Source organism: Oncorhynchus clarkii, chromosome 6 (assembly GCF_045791955.1).
Source record: "Oncorhynchus clarkii lewisi isolate Uvic-CL-2024 chromosome 6, UVic_Ocla_1.0, whole genome shotgun sequence".
NCBI classification, from domain to species: domain Eukaryota; kingdom Metazoa; phylum Chordata; class Actinopteri; order Salmoniformes; family Salmonidae; genus Oncorhynchus; species Oncorhynchus clarkii.
In genome coordinates, this window is record NC_092152.1 from 10,224,474 (window position 1) to 10,247,213 (window position 22,740).

Here is a 22,740-nt window from a genome sequence, read left to right on the forward strand (position 1 = left end):
TCATAAACATAACTATATAACCAATTATATGTATAATCATGAAAACCATAAAAATACAATTTATAAAGTAATATTTCATGATCAACCGTGTCAAACGCTTTGGTTAAATCTGAAAAGATGCCAAGAGCGTATTCATTGTTGTTCAGGGCTGTAAAGATTTGATCCACAAGTTGCAAAAGAGCCATATCTATGAAGTCGTTTTTTACGAAATCCATATTGTTGATCATATAGAAAATCTTTTTTCTTTTCATTTTTTTTTCTTAGTATAGATTTTGGCCAATAATCTGTAAAATATATTGGATCCCCAGATGTATAAAGTGGGATAACTTTTGCATTTTTTTTTTTTTTTAGGAACAGTACCAGTTTGCATAGATTTGGTGAAGATATATGTTAGAGGCTCAGTAATCGAGGATGACACTGATTTCACAAAAGAGGCACCAATCTCATCATGACCTGCTGCTGATATCTTTAAGTTACCAATCACCTTCTTCACCTCCATTACATCATCACCTCCATTACATCATCACCTCCATAACATCATCATCTCCATTACGTCATCACCTCCATAACATCATCACCTCCATAACATCATCATCTCCATTACGTCATCACCTCCATAACATCATCACCTCCATAACATCATCATCTCCATAACATCATCACCTCCATAACGTCATCATCTCCATTACGTCATCACCTCCATAACATCATCATCTCCATAACATCATCACCTCCATAACATCATCACCTCCATAACATCATCACCTCCATAACATCATCACCTCCATAACATCATCATCTCCATAACATCATCATCTCCATAACATCATCACCTCCATAACATCATCACCTCCATAACGTCATCACCTCCATAACATCATCACCTCCATAACATCATCACCTCCATAATATCATCACCTCCATAACATCATCACCTCCATTACGTCATCACCTCCATTACGTCATCACCTCCATAACATCATCACCTCCATAACGTCATCATCTCCATAACATCATCACCTCCATAACATCATCACCTCCATAACATCATCATCTCCATAACATCATCACCTCCATAACATCATCACCTCCATAACGTCATCACCTCCATAACATCATCACCTCCATAATATCATCACCTCCATAACATCATCACCTCCATTACGTCATCACCTCCATTACGTCATCACCTCCATAACATCATCACCTCCATAACGTCATCATCTCCATAACATCATCACCTCCATAACATCATCACCTCCATAACATCATCACCTCCATAACATCATCACCTCCATAACATCATCACCTCCATAACGTCATCACCTCCATAACATCATCACCTCCATAACATCATCACCCCCATAACATCATCACCCCCATAACATCAGGAGGATCAAGCAGAGTAGGGAAATGTCCCTTAATGTAATCCAATTCATTTCCATCAGTTACCCATTTTCTTTGACAGAGAGGAACCCACATTCACAAAAAAAAAAATGACATGAAATAACACCAGGATGACTATAGGTCTTATTTCCAACAATACGTTGATATGGGACAGCTGTAGATGTATTTTTCTCAGTCTACAGTTGATTGATGATTTTCCAACTTTATATTATTCTTGGAATTTGTTAGTATTTTGGGGGGATATCCAAAGTAAGTGAGTAAATTTGTTCTTATACTTTTTTGTAATTTGTAGAATTCAGGACAGAGGGATTTGTGAGACGTTTTATACTACTCGAGACCGGTTATAAGACAAGGTTTCCAGAACCCTTCTGCTGCTCTCTTACATGATTTAACTAAGGGAAAGCAGTGGTGAAATACAGAATTGAAATATGTGTTAAAAAAAGAGTAAGCAGACATACTGCTCTCACTCGTGATGTTCTACAGCGGTGAACAGTATGACATGTCATACGAGACGTGTCATACTGGCTGGTTCTCTTTTCAGTCAACCAGGTTTCTGAAAGGGCAACAATGGAACATTCATGATTGAGAGAAGACAGATAATGAACAAGGTGTTTTTTTTAAAATGTTTTAAGGAAGACTGCGAACGTTCAAATTAAAAAGTAGAAAATAAGTTTGTCTTGGAATTAATTAGATAAGCGTTTGGAACAACCTGTATAGCAGTTTAATATTATAGTAATCACAAATGATACTCGTCTCTGGTCAATTTCAGGAAACTTGAATCTGGATCAACAATCATTCTATGTATTGTTCACTTCATGAATTGATTAAAATAACGGGATGAAGACCATGTCATCAGGGTTGATATCCTGCCTAACTAAGAGAGATACAGAGTGGGAATCATCCGGAGAGTGGAACAGAAACATAGAAGTGTATGCCTCACATGTCCAATACAACCATACATTTGTGTTAGTTATATTAATAGGGGTGCACTTCCTATGGAATTGACACATTGACACAGTCCACATAACACCACTGAAGTCATCAGAGAGTTATGACATTTAGAGCAATGTGTGTTTTTGGTCAACAGGTTAGGTGAAACACATGAACAAAGTAGAGCAATGTGTGTGTGTGAAATCAGTGGACTATAGGTGAGTCACTTGCCATAGGCCTACGAGAGGTGGGTGAACGACCAGCTGATCAACCTTCAGCTATGGCGATGTTGCCTTTCTTTCGTTCTTCAATTAGTCATTTCTTTTGGAGAAGTCTTCACTGATGAAGATCTTGATTCCCTTCATGCACTTGGCTCTCCTGAATATCTCCTCTTCGTCTTTGAACCTGAGAAGTTTCACCACAGCTGGGTCGTTCATCAGGGAAGAAAGTGCCATTCATATTCACCCTCTCCATCTCAATGAGTTTAGGATCCAGTTTGAGTTGATCTGCCAGGAGACTTCTGGGTCATGCCAAGTTTGTCTTTACATCCTCAATTCCATCGATTAAAATGTTATTGCGCCTCGATTGGTTTTCGATCGACGCTCCTTTGGAAGAGCGCTTGTCAAAGTGTTGTTTGGAAGATTGCTAAATCCTCAGACATGGTTCTGAATACGTTCTGGCTGGTGACATTCACACCCTTCAGCTCTTCCACCTCCAACTTCGTAAAACAAACTGTGTTTAAATCATCAAGCCTTTTGTTCCTCTTCTGCATTGAGCTTGTTGTGAGCTAAAATGAGTTCGCAAACACAACCCACACCCCACCTCCCGAAATGAAATGCCGCCAGTGAAATGGCAAACACACACAAGAAACAGACTTGATCACAAATGCACCACTACTATAAATAGAGAGAAGGTGGAGGACCTGCTCACTGTATGTATCCTGGCTGAACTTTACTAAACGAGCAGGAAACCACCAACTCGCAAGTTACTCCTAGCAGTATGCAGGGCATTAAACCAAAACACTGGTCGAAGACGCTTGGGAGAGACAGTGGTAGGAGCGTTGGCTTACCCACCGAACGAGCACCGTGAACTTCTACTCATAGACGGTACAATGATTCCCTTCTCTATTCAGTTTTTGTTCTCTCACATAAACTGAAACTGAGCTAACAGTGTAGAATTTTAGCAACCAGAAAATGACAGATCAATGTCTACATTGGCCACCCAATTTCCACTAGATAACACAGCCACAAACTCAAAACAGCTATGTGCTCCTGCTGGAGATGTCAAGAGGTGAATATCACAGCCAATCACAACACTGCAGGATAAGTAATACTGTGAAACATTATCGTTCCACTTTTACTGCAGATATTTTATGGACATTTTCTGAAATTACAATGCAAAAATATAAATGAATCCTATGTGTAGCACCTTTAATAGGCCTGGAAATGTCCAAAAGGGGACATTTTCATAAACAAGTTTTATATCAAACCGAGGCAGACACATAACGTTTTTATAGATGGGTTGACTGAGCTGCTAAATGGGTGGCTAAAAGGCGTCAAAGGACTCGGCGGAGAACATGACCAGAATACATGGCTGAGCATCAAGGAGGAAACTAATGTCTAGTACAAGCGACAATTCAAACATTTTTTTTTAGTTATGACACTTGCCTCTTCATTTATGGCTAGATTTTGTCTGCAGTTATTGGTATGAAGAAAGGGAACAAGAAACGCTCAGTCATGAAGTCAAATCTGTCATACAGGCAGGATTTCATCACAATATTGACAATGACCCAGATCATAGATCTTAAAATTGCAACTGAGATTTACACAAGGGGCACTGATAACCTCCAGCCACTAGAGGGAGATATAAACCACATTTGTTCCCGTTGGATCTTGGGTCAGTTTTGTATTTCACCCACTAATGGCTAAGATGAGGTTTGGGGAAGCTGATCCTAGATCTATACCTAGGGGAAACTTCACCCCAGAGCCCTGGAACCATTATGGAAACTAGACACCGTTAAGATCTCACCTGAATAGGAGGAAGAGCAGAGAGACACTAACTCTACCTCCTATCATGTTACAGATTATATTTTACATATTTATAACTACCACTTAGTCTGTTCAATTCTTAATCTCAGTGACAACAATAGTTCCAAGTTGAGTGTACATACACTATATAGCAGTGGTTCTCAACTGGTTTTAGCTCGGGACCCAAATTGAACCAAGTTGTCTGACTTGCGACCCAATATTCTCACCGCAAAAAAATAATTGCCAAAATACAATCTGGAAAACTATTTTTAATACTATATTCATAGTAAATGTAGCAATTATATGACACCATATCCTGTTGAGATAGCCTGGGCTATATTCCCTACATACACTATATACTGTTGAGATAGCCTGGGCTATATTCCCTACATATAGTATATACTGTTGAGATAGCCTGGGCTATATTCCCTACACTCGGTTCCTTTATCTCTGGTGTCAGAATTATAACTTGTTTAAAGTCATTATTTCTCCCTCTACTGCAGCCTCTGCACGAGGCAGAAATATCTGACCCCCCAACAGCCTTCACTGTCCTGCTATATTTCCCCTAGGTACAGATCTAGCATCAGCTTCCTCTCCCGCAATCCTAACCTCAACCATCAGTTGGGGAGATACCAAACTGTCCCCCACCCTACAGCAGCTGTCCTATACAGTCAAAACCATTAATGTCTCCTAGACCGGATCACATGTGGCATGTCAACAATAGTCCACTGAGTTCTCCTCTAAATTGCATCTGGATTAAACATATATCTTCTCTCAATCATTAATTTTCCATTGTTGCCCCTTTCAGAAACATGGTTGACTGACGAGACAGTCCAGTAGACAAACAAAATCCCACTGACTGTCTTGATCAATCATGTGTGAGGGGGACGCTCCATCTTCAACGTTTGTTCTTTCTGACAGTCGCTGGGAGCTAGATCCACCACACACAAAAAACACGTCAGGCTTTGTGCATGCAGGGCGGAGGGACGGAAACACTGTCATGAACGAGTCATGAGATCAGATTGATCCCATCGACCAAGCCTTGCCTCTAATTAAGACTCTATGCAGATGGTTTATGCACAGCCAGTGGGGCTGATGGTAACAGGGTCTGATTACCTGGCAACCTCTGTTGCCCCTGAGGGTAGCACGTACACGCCACGGAAGCAACGGCTCTGGGTCTCAATCCCCACTCTATTGATTACTGGACTTTTCTTTCTGTCCCGCTAGGCAGATTGAGACAAGGGAGGCTAACGCAGCTAGCTGCAAGTACCTGATCTGCATCCAGACTAGCTCTGAAGTGGACGTAGGCAGCTTCACAAACTGGAGGGAGAGAGAGTCCTGGCTTCTGTCAGGGTAATCCCCATTGGCTAATCCCAGCATTGATACCAGAGGTGAAGCAAATACTTTCACGTGGGTCACTGAATAATGAGGAGTGAATTTGTGTGACTTGGAGGGCACCAGCACACTCCTAGCAACATCTAGCTCACATTTCTGACACCCCTAGCAACATCTAGCTCACATCTCTGACACCCCTAGCAACACCTAGCTCACATATCTGACACCCCTAGCAACATCTAGCTCACATGTCTGACACTCCTAGCAACATCTAGCTCACATCTCTGACACTCCTAGCAACATCTACGTCTTACCTGACACCATTACTAACATCTAGGTCCTATCTGACACCTCTAGCAACATCTAGGTCTTACCTGACACCATTACTAACATCTAGGTCCTATCTGACACCTCTAGCAACATCTAGGTCTTACCTGACACCATTACTAACATCTAGGTCCTATCTGACACCTCTAGCAACATCTAGGTCTTACCTGACACCATTACTAACATCTAGGTCCTATCTGACACCCCTAGCAACATCTAGCTCCCATCTCTGACACCCCTAGCAACATCTAGCTCCCATATCTGACACTCCTAGCAACATCTAGCTCCCATCTCTGACACCCCTAGCAACATCTAGCGCCCCTCTCTGACCCCCCTAGCAACATCTAGCTCCCATCTCTGACACCCCTAGCAACATCTAGCGCCCACCTCTGACCCCCCTAGCAAAATCTAGCTCCCATCTCTGACACCCCTGGAAACATCTAGCGCCCCTCTCTGACCCCCTTAGCAACATCTAGCTCCTATCTAACACCCCTAGCAACATCTAGCTCCTATCTAACACCTCTAGCAACATCTAGCTCCCATCTCTGACTCCCCTAGCAACATCTAGTGCCCCTCTCTGACCCCCCTAGCAACATCTAGCTCCTATCTAACACCCTTGCCAACATCTAGCTCCTATCTAACACCCTTGCCAACATCTAGCTCCTATCTAACACCCTTGCCAACATCTAGCTCCTATCTAACACCCCTAGCAACATCTAGCTCCTATCTAACACCCTTGCCAACATCTAGCTCCTATCTAACACCCTTGCCAACATCTAGCTCCTATCTAACACCCTTGCCAACATCTAGCTCCTATCTAACACCCTTGCCAACATCTAGCTCCTATCTAACACCCTTGCCAACATCTAGCTCCTATCTAACACCCTTGCCAACATCTAGCTCCTATCTAACACCCTTACCAACATCTAGCTCCTATCTAACACCCCTAGCAACATCTAGCTCCTATCTAACACCCTTGCCAACATCTAGCTCCTATCTAACACCCTTGCCAACATCTAGCTCCTATCTAACACCCTTGCCAACATCTAGCTCCTATCTAACACCCCTAGCAACATCTAGCTCCTATCTAACACCCCTAGCAACATCTAGCTCCTATCTAACACCCCTAGCAACATCTAGCTCCTATCTAACACCCCTAGCAACATCTAGCTCCTATCTAACACCCTTGCCAACATCTAGCTCCTATCTAACACCCTTGCCAACATCTAGCTCCTATCTAACACCCCTAGCAACATCTAGCTCCTATCTAACACCCTTGCCAACATCTAGCTCCTATCTAACACCCTTGCCAACATCTAGCTCCTATCTAACACCCTTGCCAACATCTAGCTCCAGTCTATCACCCTTGCCAACATCTAGCTCCTATCTTACACCCTTGCCAGCATCTAGCTCCTATCTAACACCCTTGCCAACATCTAGCTCCTATCTAACACCCTTGCCAACATCTAGCTCCTATCTAACACCCCTAGCAACATCTAGCTCCTATCTAACACCCTTGCCAACATCTAGCTCCTATCTAACACCCTTGCCAACATTTGGCTCCTTTCGTATGACATCCTGTACATATCATTTTTACATTTGAGTCATTTTTGACATTCTTACAATCAGTACATTCAACTAAGGTAGGTCAGACAATCACATCACAGTAATTGGCAGTAAAACTGTCCTCAAAAAGACCAGCTATTTCTGAAATCAGTGCTAGTAAGAAAGATAAATGAGGAAATATTGCTAATTCTGAAAACTTTATTTCCTTTAAAGCTGGTTTAGAGTAAAGCTAGCTAAACGAGTGTATCTAGTTGACACCGTAGCCTAGGTCTTACTGGGTTACTGAATTAATAGTGAGGGGACGCATCCTTGACTTATTAAATACAGACTACTATACAGGTTACTGTTTTAATGTACATGTTACCGTACATGTTACTGTATTACTGTACATGTTACTGTATTACTGTACATGTTACTGTACGTTACTGCATTACTGTACATGTTACTGTACATGTTACTGTACATGTTACTGTATTACTGTACATGTTACTGTATTACTGTACATGTTACTGTATTACTGCACATTTTACTGTATTACTGTACATGTTACTTTACATGTTACTGTATAAGTTACTGTACATGTTACAGTACATGTTACTGTACATGTTACTGTATTACTGTACCTGTTACTGTATTACTGTACCTGTTACTGTATTACTGCATTACTGTACATGTTACTGTATTACTGTACATGTTACCGTACATGTTACTGTATTACTGTACATGTTACTGTAAATGTTACTGTATTACTGTACATGTTACTGTACATGTTACTGTATTTCTGTACATGTTACTGTAAATGTTACTGTATTACTGTACATGTTACTGTACATGTTACTGTATTACTGTACATGTTACCGTACATGTTACTGTATTACTGTACATGTTACTGTAAATGTTACTGTATTACTGTACATGTTACTGTACATGTTACTGTATTGCTGTGCATGTTACTGTAAATGTTACTGTATTACTGTACATGTTACTGTACATGTTACTGTATTGCGGTACATGTTACTGTACATGTTACTGTATTGCGGTACATGTTACTGTACATGTTACTGTATTGCGGTACATGTTACTGTATTGCGGTACATGTTACTGTACATGTTACTGTATTGCGGTACATGTTACTGTATTGCGGTACATGTTACTGTATTACTGTACATGTTACCGTACATGTTACTGTATTACTGTACATGTTACTGTATTACTGTACATGTTACTGTAAATGTTACTGTATTACTGTACATGTTACTGTACATGTTACTGTATTGCTGTACATGTTACTGTAAATGTTACTGTATTACTGTACATGTTACTGTAAATGTTACTGTATTACTGTACATGTTACTGTACATGTTACTGTATTGCGGTACATGTTATATAAAATGTGTAATTAGAACTTAAATACTGTTTGACTTTATACTATTATGTATTATGTTATATACAATGTGACTTATATTTCCTTTATGACACAAATACCTAAATAACCTATAGTGGGAGTGCTAGAATAAAGATGATCTGGAACATCTCATCCTATAGTACAATGCTCTTCCACATCCTATCCACCTCCCTACAGTTATTTCACATACATCTCCCCGCTTTGATGCTAAAACTAGGAGCCACAAAACGCCAGAATCAGAATGTTTAACTTAGATGAATAGATGTCTTTGAACACGAAAAGAAAATGAGAACAAATTGTCTGGCAATGAAATCCTGACAATGATTATTAATGTTTAATATATACGCTCATAGCTCAAGGAGTGAGAGAGATAGAGTCCTCAGTAAAACTCTCTCTCACACATCAAGATGAGGAGACTGTAATAGCACAGAGAGACTGGGACCTCTCTGACACTAGAGACCAGTATAGTGGAGCTGACTGGAGGAGGAGGAGGCACTAGGAGAATCATCAAGGAGGGGAACGCTGTAACCTTAAGGAATAGGTGGTATGGCATGACATAAGGGAGGGAAAACTCAAGAGGGACACAAATCAATCAACAAAATAAGAGAAGGGGAAGAGGGGGAATGGAAAACAAAAAAAAGACACCAACTCACATGAAAATCCCAAATCACTGTCGGCATTAGGCTCAGTGGACAGCTGATATAATGAACCTTGAGGGGGAGAAAAGGGGAGGGAGGGCACGGTGAAATCAACGTCAAACCAAACGGAACAAAACAAAACAGCAACAAAAAATAAGACCGTCTAAATGGTCACCTGTCACTGAAAATGTAAACATATACACGACCGTTCAAAGGTTTGGGGTCACTTAGAAATTATCTTGTTTTTCTAAGAAGAGAACATTTGTTGTCCATTAAAATAACATCAAATTGATCAGGAATACAGTGTAGACATTGTTAATGTTGTAAATGATTATTGTAGCTGGAAACGGCTAATTTTTAATGGAATATTTACATATAGCGTACAGAGGCCCATTATCAGCAACCATCACTCCTGTGTTCCAATTAGCTAATCCAAGTTTACCATTTAAAAGGCTAATTAATCATTAGAAAACATATTTGCAAAAGGGTTAGCACAGCTGAAAACTGTTGTGCTGATTAAAGAAGCAATAAAACTGGCCTTCTTTAGACTCGTTGAGTATCTGGAGCATCAGCATTTGTGGGTTCGATTACAGGCTCAAAACGGCAAGAAAGAAATAACTTTCTTCTGAAACTCGTCAGTCTATTCTTGTTCTGAGAAATTAAGGCTATTCCATGCGAGAAATTGCCAAGAAGCCGAAGATTTCGTACAACGCGGTGTACTACTCCCTTCACAGAACAGTGCAAACTGGCTCAGCGCAAACTTGTCTTCTTGCTCTTCTTGCTTCTTGTTGTGCACCCGGGCCTCCCACTCATCTTTCTATTCTGGGCCCAACCCCTTAACGGGACAATACACTTTCAAATCAAAGTTTGTTCTTGTCCAATTGCGCACTAGCGACTCCTGTGACGGGCCGGGCACAATGCACGCTGACACGGTCCCCAGGTGTACAGTGTGTCCTCCGACACATTGGTGAGGCTGGCTTCCAGGTTCAGCGGGCGTTGTGTCAAGAAGCAGTGAGGCTTGGCCGGGTTGTGTTTCGGAGGACGCACAGCTCTCAACCTTCGCCTCTCCCGAGTCCGTACGGAAGTTGACACAAAGAGACAAGACTGTAACTCCCAATTGGATACCACGAAATTGGGGAGAAAAAGGGTCAGGATTACTATATATATATATATATATATATATATATAGAATTTTTTTTTAAACATTTTGATTTTTGTAGGTGTTTTTTAATTGTATTTTTTAACTGTATTGTTGGTTAGGGCTTGTAAGTAAGCATTTCACTGTAAGGTGAAACACCTGTTGTATTCAGCATTTCACTGTAAGGTGAAACACCTGTTGTATTCAGCATTTCACTGTAAGGTGAAACACCTGTTGTATTCAGCATTTCACTGTGAGGTCTACTACACCTGTTGTATTCAGCATTTCACTGTAAGGTCTACTACACCTGTTGTATTCAGCATTTCACTGTAAGGTCTACTACACCTGTTGTATTCAGCATTTCACTGTAAGGTCTACTACACCTGTTGTATTCAGCATTTCACTGTAAGGTGAAACACCTGCTGTATTCGGCGCATGTGACAAATTACATTTGATTTGATTTTGATTTGATGTTATACACACAGACCTTACAGACACACCTTACATTGACTTGACTGTACAGGATGTTATGAAGCGATCACATGCACACATCACAATACCATCACCCACTGTAGACAGACAATGATGTTGAACTTGATGCGGAAGACAAGTATAATAACAGGTTGCCTATACTAAAAAAAACAACACGAGAAGAAGATGAAATACAGGACATAAACCAATGAGAAATAGAAGGACTGAAGTCAGAGAGAGAAAATACAGGACATAAACCAATGAGAAATAGAGACCTTTATACGCTACTGTACTTTCCTCAGTGGCAAAAGTGTTGTCAGCGCTGAGACAGTCTATAGAGTAGCTAGCTAAAACTAGCACAACCACAACCACCACTCTGTGTCAGCTCACCACAAGGACAGCTGTGTATACTTTGGTAGCCAACTTATCTACTGTACATATGGTGTAACTATGAACAACTGTTCATGTACAGTAGAAAGTATAGCTCTTCTTTGCAGTCAAAGTGTCTAGGCTAAGGAACTTTTATTCTATAAATAGGCTCCCAAAAGACAAACCTATTCTATTAAAGTCTTCTGACCTCTACAAAATACCTTCCTTTCACAGGACACCATTCCTCAACAACATTTCTTCACTAAATCTGCAGTTGTTGGTATTAGGACTCAATGTCGTGTACATGAGAAATATCATCCTTTCATGTACTGCAAATTCCCTCTTGTAACATGGACACTCTTACTGACAGTTGTGGCTGCTTTGTGTGATTTATTGTTGTCTCTACCTTCTTGCCCTTTGTGCTGTTGTCGGTGCCCAATAATGTTTGTACCATGTTTTGTGCTGCTACCATGTTGTTTTGCTACCATGTTGTTGTTATGTTGTGTTGCTACCATGCTGTGTTGTCATGTGTTGCTGCCTTGTTATGTTGTTGTCTTAGTTCTCTTATGTAGTGTTGTCTCTCTCGTTGTGATGTGTGTTGTGTCTTATATTTATATTGTATTTATGTGTTTATTTTTAATCCCAGGCCCCGTCCCTGCAGGAGGCCTTTTGCCTTTTGGTAGGCGGTCATTGTAAATAAGAATTTGTTGTTAACTGACTTGCCTAGTTAAATAAACAAATTAAAACACTAACCCTAACCCACCACTAAAACTAACCATAACCCACTGGTAAGGCAAACCCTAAACCACTGGTAAAACTAACCCTAACCCACTAGTAAAACTAGCCCTAACCCACTGGTAAGACTAACCCTAACCCACTAGTAAAATTAACCCTAACCCACTAGTAAAACTAGCTCTAACCCACTGGTAAGACTAACCCAAACCCACTAGTAAAACGAATGAACCCTAACCCACAAAACTAACCCTAACCCACTGGTATAACGAACCCTAAACCACTAGAAAAACTAACCCTAACCCACTGGTAAAACTAACCCTAAACAACTAGAAAAACTAACCCTAAACCACTGGTAAGATTAACCCTAACCCACTGGGAAAACTAACCCTAACCCAAGAAACTAAACCTAACCCACTGGTAAAACTAACCCTAACCCACTGGTAAGACTAAACCTAACCCAAGAAACTAAACCTAATCCGCTGGTAAGACTAACCCTAACCCACTGGTAAGACTAACCCTAACCCACTAGTAAAATGAACCCTAACCCATTGCTAAGACTAACCCTAACCCACTAGTAAAACTAACCCTAACCCACTAGTAAAACTAACCCTAACCCACTGGTAAGACTAACCCTAACCCACTAGTAAAACTAACCCTAACCCACTGATAAAACTAACCCTAACCCACTGCTAAAACTAACCCTAACCCACTAGTAAAACTAACCCTAACCCACTAGTAAAATGAACCCTAACCCATTGCTAAGACTAACCCTAACCCACTGGTAAAATGAACCCTAACCCATTGCTAAGACTAACACCTAACCCACTAGTAAAACTAACCCTAACCCACTAGTAAAACTAACCCTAACCCACTAGTAAAACTAACCCTAACCCACTAGTAAAATGAACCCTAACCCATTGCTAAGACTAACCCTAACCCACTGGTAAGACTAACCCTAACCCACTAGTAAAATGAACCCTAACCCATTGCTAAGACTAACCCTAACCCACTGGTAAGACTAACCCTAACCCACTAGTAAAACTAACCCTAACCCACTGATAAAACTAACCCTAACCCACTGGTAAAACTAACCCTAACCCACTGGTAAGACTAACCCTAACCCACTGGTAAAACTAACCCTAACCCACTGGTAAGACTAAACCTAACCCAAGAAACTAAACCTAATCCACTGGTAAAACTAACCCTAACCCACTGCTAAGACTAACCCTAACCCACTAGTAAAACTAACCCTAACCCACTGATAAAACTAACCCTAACCCACTGGTAAGACTAACCCTAACCCACTAGTAAAATGAACCCTAACCCATTGCTAAGACTAACCCTAACCCACTAGTAAAACTAACCCTAACTCACTGGTAAAACTAACCCTAATCCACTGATAAAACTAACCCTAACCCACTAGTAAAACTAACCCTAACCCACTGATAAAACTAACCCTAACCCACTGATAAAACTAACCCTAACCCACTGATAAAACTAACCCTAACCCACTAGTAAAACTAACCCTAACCCACTAGTAAAACTAACCCTAACCCACTAAACTAAACCTAACCCACTAGTAAAAATAATCCTAACCCACTGGTAAATCTAACCCTAACCCACTGGTAAATCTAACCCTAACCCACTGGTAAAGACTAACCCTAACCCACTAGTAAAACTAGCCATAACCCACTGGTACAATGAACCCTAACCCACAAAACTAACCCTAACCCACTAGTAAAACTAACCCTAACCCACTGGTAAAACTAACCCTAACCCACTGGTAAAATGAACCCTAACCCACTGGTAAAACTAACCCTAAACCACTAGTAAAACTAACCCTAACTCAATGGCAAAACTGACCCTAACCCACTACTAAAACTAACCCTAACCCACTAGTAAAACTAACCCTAACCCACTGGTAAGACTAACCCTAACCCACTGGTAGAATGAACCCTAACCCATTGCTAAGACTAACCCTAACCCACTAGTAAAACTAACCCTAACCCACTGGTAAGACTAACCCTAACCCACTAGTAAAATTAACCCCAACCCATTGCTAAGACTAACCCTAATCCACTGGTAAGACTAACCCTAACCAACTAGTAAAACTAACCCTAACCCACTGATAAAACTAACCCTAACCCACTGGTAAAACTAACCCTAACCCACTGGTAAGACTAACCCTAACCCACTGGTAAAACTAACCCTAACCCACTGGTAAGACTAAACCTAACCCAAGAAACTAAACCTAATCCACTGGTAAAACTAACCCTAACCCACTGCTAAGACTAACCCTAACCCACTAGTAAAACTAACCCTAACCCACTGTAAAACTAACCCTAATCCACTGATAAAACTAACCCTAACCCACTAGTAAAACTAACCCTAACCCACTGATAAAACTAACCCTAACCCACTAGTAAAACTAACCCTAACCCACTAGTAAAACTAACCCTAACCCACTAAACTAAACCTAACCCACTAGTAAAACTAACCCTAACCCACTGGTAAATCTAACCCTAACCCACTGGTAAAGACTAACCCTAACCCACTAGTAAAACTAGCCATAACCCACTGGTAAAACTAACCCTAACCCACTGGTAAAATGAACCCTAACCCACTGGTAAAACTAACCCTAAACCACTAGTAAAACTAACCCTAACTCAATGGCAAAACTGACCCTAACCCACTACTAAAACTAACCCTAACCCACTAGTAAAACTAACCCTAACCCACTGGTAAGACTAACCCTAACCCACTGGTAAAATGAACCCTAACCCATTGCTAAGACTAACCCTAACCCACCAGTAAAACTAACCCTAACCCACTGGTAAGACTAACCCTAACCCACTAGTAAAATGAACCCTAACCCATTGCTAAGACTAACCCTAACCCACTGATAAGACTAACCCTAACCCACTAGTAAAACTAACCCTAACCCACTGATAAAACTAACCCTAACCCACTGGTAAAACTAACCCTAACCCACTGGTAAGACTAACCCTAACCCACTGGTAAAACTAACCCTAACCCACTGGTAAGACTAAACCTAACCCAAGAAACTAAACCTAATCCACTGGTAAAACTAACCCTAACCCACTGCTAAGACTAACCCTAACCCACTAGTAAAACTAACCCTAACCCACTGATAAAACTAACCCTAACCCACTGGTAAGACTAACCCTAACCCACTAGTAAAATGAACCCTAACCCATTGCTAAGACTAACCCTAACCCACTAGTAAAACTAACCCTAACCCACTGGTAAAACTAACCCTAACCCACTGATAAAACTAACCCTAACCCACTAGTAAAACTAACCCTAACCCACTGGTAAAACTAACCCTAATCCACTGATAAAACTAACCCTAACCCACTGATAAAACTAACCCTAACCCACTGGTAAGACTAACCCAAACCCACTAGTAAAACTAACCCTAACCCACTGTAAAACTAACCCTAATCCACTGATAAAACTAACCCACTAGTAAAACTAACCCTAACCCACTGATAAAACTAACCCTAACCCACTAGTAGAACTAACCCTAACCCACTAGTAAAACTAACCCTAACCCACTAAACTAAACCTAACCCACTAGTAAAACTAACCCTAACCCACTAGTAAAACTAACCCTAACCCACTGGTAAGACTAACCCTAACCCACTGGTAAAACTAACCCTAACCCACTGGTAAAACTAACCCTAACCCACTGGTAAGACTAACCCTAACCCACTGGTAAAACTAACCCTAACCCACTAGTAAAACTAACCCTAACCCACTGGTAAGACTAACCCTAACCCACTGGTAAAACTAACTCTAACCCACTGGTAAAACTAACCCTAACCCACTGCTAAAACTAACCCTAACCCACTAGTAAAACTAACCCTAACCCACTGGTAAAACTAACCCTAACCCACTAGTAAGACTAACCCTAACCCACTAGTAAGACTAACCCTAACCCACTGGTAAGACTAACCCTAACCCACTAGTAAGACTAACCCTAACCCACTAGTAAGACTAACCCTAACCCACTGGTAAGACTAACCCTAACCCACTAGTAAGTCTAACCCTAACCCACTAGTAAGACTAACCCTAACCCACTGGTAAGACTAACCCTAACCCACTAGTAAAACTAACCCTAACCCACTAAACGAACCCACTTGCATTTAACTTATCCTTTTTGCATTTCGCTGTGTTGAAAGTCAGAAGTCAGGTTTAACTGTGTTTCTACTTTGTGTGGTACTACGGTACCATACCACTACCAAGCAATGCCAGGATGCAGCGTTGACACATGTACAGTTGTCTATACCACTACCAAGCAATGCCAGGATGCAGCGTTGACACATGTACAGTTGTCTATACCACTACCAAGCAATGCCAGGATGCAGCGTTGACACATGTACAGTTGTCTATACCACTACCAAGCAATGCCAGGATGCAGCGTTGACACTTGTACAGTTGTCTATACCACTACCAAGCAATGCCAGGATGCAGCGTTGACACATGTACAGTTGTCTATACCACTACCAAGCAATGCCATGATGCAGCGTTGACACATGTACAGTTGTCTATACCACTACCAAGCAATGCCATGATGCAGCGTTGACACATGTACAGTTGTCTATACCACTACCAAGCAATGACAGGATGCAGCGTTGACACATGCACAGTTGTCTATACCACTACCAAGCAATGCCAGGATGCAGCGTTGACACATGCACAGTTGTCTATAAAATGTGTTTCATTCGATCTGAATCATCGGAAATAAACTCCAACCTAGACTCATAGGAAACACAAGTGAAATAGGCACAGAGTAAAGGTATGTTTTCTATGCTAATACAGTGCTTGTTGTCTAGTACACTCGGTCGATGAAAATGGCATCTGTCTGAGAGCAAAGCAACAAAAGCTCCTTAAATCAAACACAGAGAAATGGACGAGAGAGGAAAATACTTGAGGTGAGGCAGACGGAGGTCAAGTGGATTTCAACTACTCAGGTTTTATAATGGGAAAACTTTAGATGGGAAATAGGAAGAAAGCAGGAAAGTGTCTGTAGGTGCAGTAGCCAGAGAAAAGTCAATTATACAGCACTATCAGAGACATGAAGCACTACTCAACTCCACTAGTTTTCAACATTTTCAAGCCCCCCCCCCCTCCACACCTCACAAAAAAATCTAATTTTTATGAACTCCTCCCAGCGTAAAGTTATGTCTAATTTCATGGAAATGGACTTGAGAAATTTAAAAAAAGGTTAAAAAAAAGGTAAATAATAAAATAAGAATAGTTAAGAGACAATTACGTTTTGGGAAGAAACAGAGAGGGGCATACTAGAGGCAGCCTATACACAAACATATTCAAAGCCTGGATGCAATCTAATAGAATCCAACAGAATCCAACAGAAACAGTTTTTTTTTTCTTTCTCCAACACAAACATATTAAAGTACCAATCTAGATGCAAAGTGTTTGGACCCATTAGAGTAGGATGATGAGGTCTACATACGTATTGCTTTCAGGATCATATTAGAAGCATTGCAGGCTTTTAAGCCTCATGGATTTCTCCTAAATATTGGAGGAAACTGTTATTAGTGCAGACATAGACAGGGCTCAAGCCTCTAAAAGCACAAAAATCAATCTGGGGAAACGAGGCTGAATCTATACTGTTATGGGTTTTATATTCAGAGTATACTCCCCATCCATCTAGCTGGGACTTAATGCAGCGGCTGGATCTCACAAGCCCAATGAGAGCATTTAAACTATGGGCAGCAGCGCTGCGCAGCCAAGAAATATGAGCAGACGGATCCTATGACCATCAATCACAGTGATCATGTAAATGCATGCTAAGGCTAACGCTCATGATATAGGTACAGCGCTAGGCTTTCCTAAGTCTAACGCCCATGATATAGGTACAGCGCTAGGCTTTCCTAAGGCTAACGCTCATGATATAGGTACAGCGCTAGGCTTTCCTAAGGCTAACGCTCATGATATAGGTACAGCGCTAGGCTTTCCTAAGGCTAACGCCCATGATATAGGTACAGCGCTAGGCTTTCCTAAGGCTAACGCTCATGATATAGGTACAGCGCTAGGCTTTCCTAAGGCTAACGCTCATGATATAGGTACAGCGCTAGGCTTTCCTAAGGCTAACGCTCATGATATAGGTACAGCGCTAGGCTTTCCTAAGGCTAACGCTCATGATATAGGTACAGCACTAGGCTTTCCTAAGGCTAACGCTCGTGATATAGGTACAGCGCTAGGCTTTCCTAAGGCTAACGCTCGTGATATAGGTACAGCACTAGGCTTTCCTAAGGCTAACGCTCATGATATAGGTACAGCGCTAGGCTTTCCTAAGGCTAACGCTCATGATATAGGTACAGCGCTAGGCTTTCCTAAGGCTAACTCTCATGATATAGGTACAGCGCTAGGCTTTCCTAAGGCTAACGCTCGTGATATAGGTACAGCGCTAGGCTTTCCTAAGGCTAACGCTCGTGATATAGGTACAGCGCTAGGCTTTCCTAAGGCTAACGCTCATGATATAGGTACAGCGCTAGGCTTTCCTAAGGCTAACGCTCATGATATAGGTACAGCGCTAGGCTTTCCTAAGGCTAACTCTCATGATATAGGTACAGCGCTAGGCTTTCCTAAGGCTAACTCTCATGATATAGGTACAGCGCTAGGCTTTCCTAAGGCTAACTCTCATGATATAGGTACAGCGCTAGGCTTTCCTAAGACTTTTCTAACAACATGCATGTATTTATTTGATTTCCTTTTAAATGTGTCAAATCCATTAGAGGTTTTCTGTCTAGCAAATGTGGAATTTCACGCTGCTTTTCTAAAATGTGTGAGATTCAGAGAGTTTGTTTAATACTGAAGAGTGTGCAGTTGCGTCAGCAGTCAATGAGTTGGTGTCCTCTAACACCATGAGGATGTTCTATGTATGTGTTGTTGTGTTGTTGTAAAGTTGTGTTGTTGTAAAGTTGTGTTGTTGTAAAGTTGTGTTGTTGTAAAGTTGTGCTGTTGTGAAGTTGTGTTGTTGTGAAGTTGTGTTGTTGTGAAGTTGTGTTGTTGTAAAGTCATGTTGTTGTATTGTAAAGTTGTGTTGTTGTAAAGTTGTGTTGTTGTAAAGTTGTGTTGTTGTATTGTAAAGTTGTGTTGTTGTAAAGTCATGTGTGTTGTTTGTAAAGTTGTGTTGTTGTAAAGTTGTGTTGTTGTAAAGTTGTGTTGTTGTATTGTAAAGTTGTGTTGTTGTAAAGTCGTGTTGTTGTGAAGTTGTGTTGTTGTGAAGTTGTGCTGTTGTGAAGTTGTGTTGTTGTGAAGTTGTGTTGTTGTGAAGTTGTGTTGTTGTAAAGTTGTGTTGTTGTAAAGTTGTGTTGTTGTAAAGTTGTGCTGTTGTGAAGTTGTGTTGTTGTGAAGTTGTGTTGTTGTGAAGTTGAGTTGTTGTAAAGTTGTGTTGTTGTAAAGTTGTGTTGTTGTGAAGTTGTGTTGTTGTAAAGTCGTGTTGTTGTAAAGTTGTGTTGTTGTGAAGTTGTGTTGTTGTGAAGTTGTGTTGTTGTAAAGTTGTGTTGTTGTAAAGTTGTGTTGTTGTGAAGTTGTGTTGTTGTAAAGTTGTGTTGTTGTGTTGTTGTAAAGTTGTGTTGTTGTAAAGTTGTACTGTTGTGAAGTTGTGTTGTTGTGAAGTTGTGTTGTTGTGAAGTTGTGTTGTTGTAAAGTTGTGTTGTTGTAAAGTCGTGTTGTTGTAAAGTCGTGTTGTTGTAAAGTTGTGCTGTTGTATTGTAAAGTTGTGTTGTTGTAAAGTTGTGTTGTTGTAAAGTCGTGTTGTTGTAAAGTTGTGTTGTTGTATTGTAAAGTTGTGTTGTTGTGAAGTTGTGTTGTTGTGAAGTTGTGTTGTTGTAAAGTTGTGTTGTTGTAAAGTTGTGTTGTTGTGAAGTTGTGTTGTTGTAAAGTTGTGTTGTTGTAAAGTTGTAAAGTTGTGTTGTTGTAAAGTTGTGCTGTTGTGAAGTTGTGTTGTTGTGAAGTTGTGTTGTTGTAAAGTTGTGTTGTTGTAAAGTCGTGTTGTTGTAAAGTCGTGTTGTTGTAAAGTTGTGCTGTTGTATCGTAAAGTTGTGTTGTTGTAAAGTTGTGTTGTTGTAAAGTCGTGTTGTTGTAAAGTTGTGTTGTTGTATTGTAAAGTTGTGTTGTTGTAAAGTTGTGCTGTTGTGAAGTTGTGTTGTTGTAAAGTTGTGTTGTTGTAAAGTCGTGTTGTTGTAAAGTCGTGTTGTTGTATTGTAAAGTTGGGTTGTTGTAAAGTTGTGTTGTTGTAAAGTTGCATTTGTCCCATGTTTCATTGTATCTTATTCTATACTGTCTCTGCTTCCTCTTGACCAGGACTCCCTTAAAAAATATATTACATCTCAATTGGACTGGTTAAATAACAGACAAATATATATTTTTTAAAAACAGATAGAGGAGGATTTAGCAGATAAAAATATACTTATAAATACTGTACTGTGTAATGAGAATCTTAGAATCATACACTATATATACACAGAAGTATTTAGACACCCCTTCAAATGAGTGGATTCTGCTATTTCAGTCACACCCATTGCTGACAGGTGTATAAAATCGAGCACACAGTCATGCAATCTCCATAGACGAACATTGGCGGTAGAATGGCCTTACTGAAGAGCTCAATGACTGTCAACATGGCACCGTCATAGGATGTTACCGTTCCAACAAGTCAGTTCGTAAAATTTCTGCCCTGCTAGAGCTGCCCCAGTCAACTGGAAGAGCTGTTATTGTGAGGGGAAAAGTCTAGGAGCAACAATGGCTCAGCCGCAAAGTGGTAGGCCACACAAGCTCAAAGAACAGGAATGCTGAGTGCTGAAGCACGTGAAGATCATAACTCCTTGCTTACAACACTCACTACCAAGTACCAAACTGCCTCTGGAAGCCATGTCAGCACAAGAACTGGTCGTCGGGAGCTTTGTGAAATGGGTTTCCATGGCCGAGCAGCCGCACACAAGCCTAAGATCACCATGCACAATGCCAAGTGTCGGCTGGAGTGGTTAAATGCTTGTCGCCATTGGACAGTGGAAACACATTCTTTGGAGTTATGAATCATGCCTCACCATCTGGCAGTCCGACAGACGAATCTGGGTTTGGCAGATGCCAGGAGAATGGTACCTTCCCCAATGCATAGTGCCAATTGTAAAGTTTGGAGGAGAAATAATGGTCTTGGGCTGTTTTTCATGATTCAAGCTAGGCCCCTTAGTTCCAGCAATGCTACAGCATACAATGACATTCTAGACGATTCTGTGCTCCCAAATTTGTGAACAACAGAATGGGGAAGGCCCTTTCCTGTTCCAGCATGACAATGGCTCCATGCACAAAGCGAGGTCCATACATAAATGGTTTGTCGAGCTCGGTGTAGAAGAACTTGACTGGCCTGCACAGAGCCCTGACCTCAACCACAGTGAACACCTTTATGATGAATTAGAACGCCGACTGCGAACCAGGCCTAATCGCCCGCACTAATGCTGAATGGAACCAAGTCCCCGCAGCAATGTTCCAACATCTAGTGGAAAGCCTCCCCAGAAGAGTGGAGGCTGTTATTGCAGCAAAGGGGGGCCAACGTCATACTAATTCTTACAATTTTGGAATGAGATGTCCGACGAGCAGGTGTCCAACATACTTTTGGTAATGTAGTGTATTTCTCCAAAATAATACCTACGGCATAGCCTTGTTCAAAGGGAGTGCGTCATATGATGCAAAACACATATCAGCTTTTTCTCTGTACGAAAACTTGACTGCTGACATGTATAATTTTGGAATCTGCCTTGTGGGGAATCATTGGTGTTTTGACTAATGTCATGTCTATGCGAATATGGCTTAAATTCACAAGCTAGCCAACAGACAACTGTAACAATCTATTTGAGAGACAACAAGTGTTCATTGTGCAAATGTATTTATGTTTTCAATAAACATTTTGAGACAAAAAATATATAGTTTACATGTTGTCAACAGTCTAAGCCAGGGGTGTCAAAGTCAAATGGACGGAGGGCCAAATAAAAAAATCAGCTACAAGACGAGGGCCGGACTGTTCGAATGTTCATTGAAAAATTTTTAAATGACGCATATAGTCTAGTGAACCTAATTGAACCTACTGAAAACCTAACAAATATATTACAATATGATCAGATAAATAAAGCAATATTTTCTTATGGCTCTGTCAGTAATCTTTAATTTTCAACAGACACAAAAGACAAATTTCCTTTATATAAATATCCCCATAACATGAACATTAAATGAAAGAAACCGGTATTCAAGGCACCATCAGTAGACTATATTTTCTATTTTAGCAAAAGTGGGCTAAATTTACTTCAAAGAAAAAACAATAATAGCAATTTTCTATCATCCACT

General features: G+C 40.7%; 1 protein-coding gene across 1 annotated transcript in view; it reads right to left on the reverse strand.

The window, feature by feature from the left end:
• LOC139410603 (unc-5 netrin receptor Ca) overlaps nt 1-22,740 on the reverse strand; it is a 196,974-nt gene that overhangs the window by 54,988 nt on the left and 119,246 nt on the right. The window contains exon 8 of the mRNA XM_071155911.1: nt 9,651-9,707. Coding sequence (XP_071012012.1) covers nt 9,651-9,707 — 57 coding nt within the window. The remainder of the gene's footprint in view (nt 1-9,650; nt 9,708-22,740) is intronic.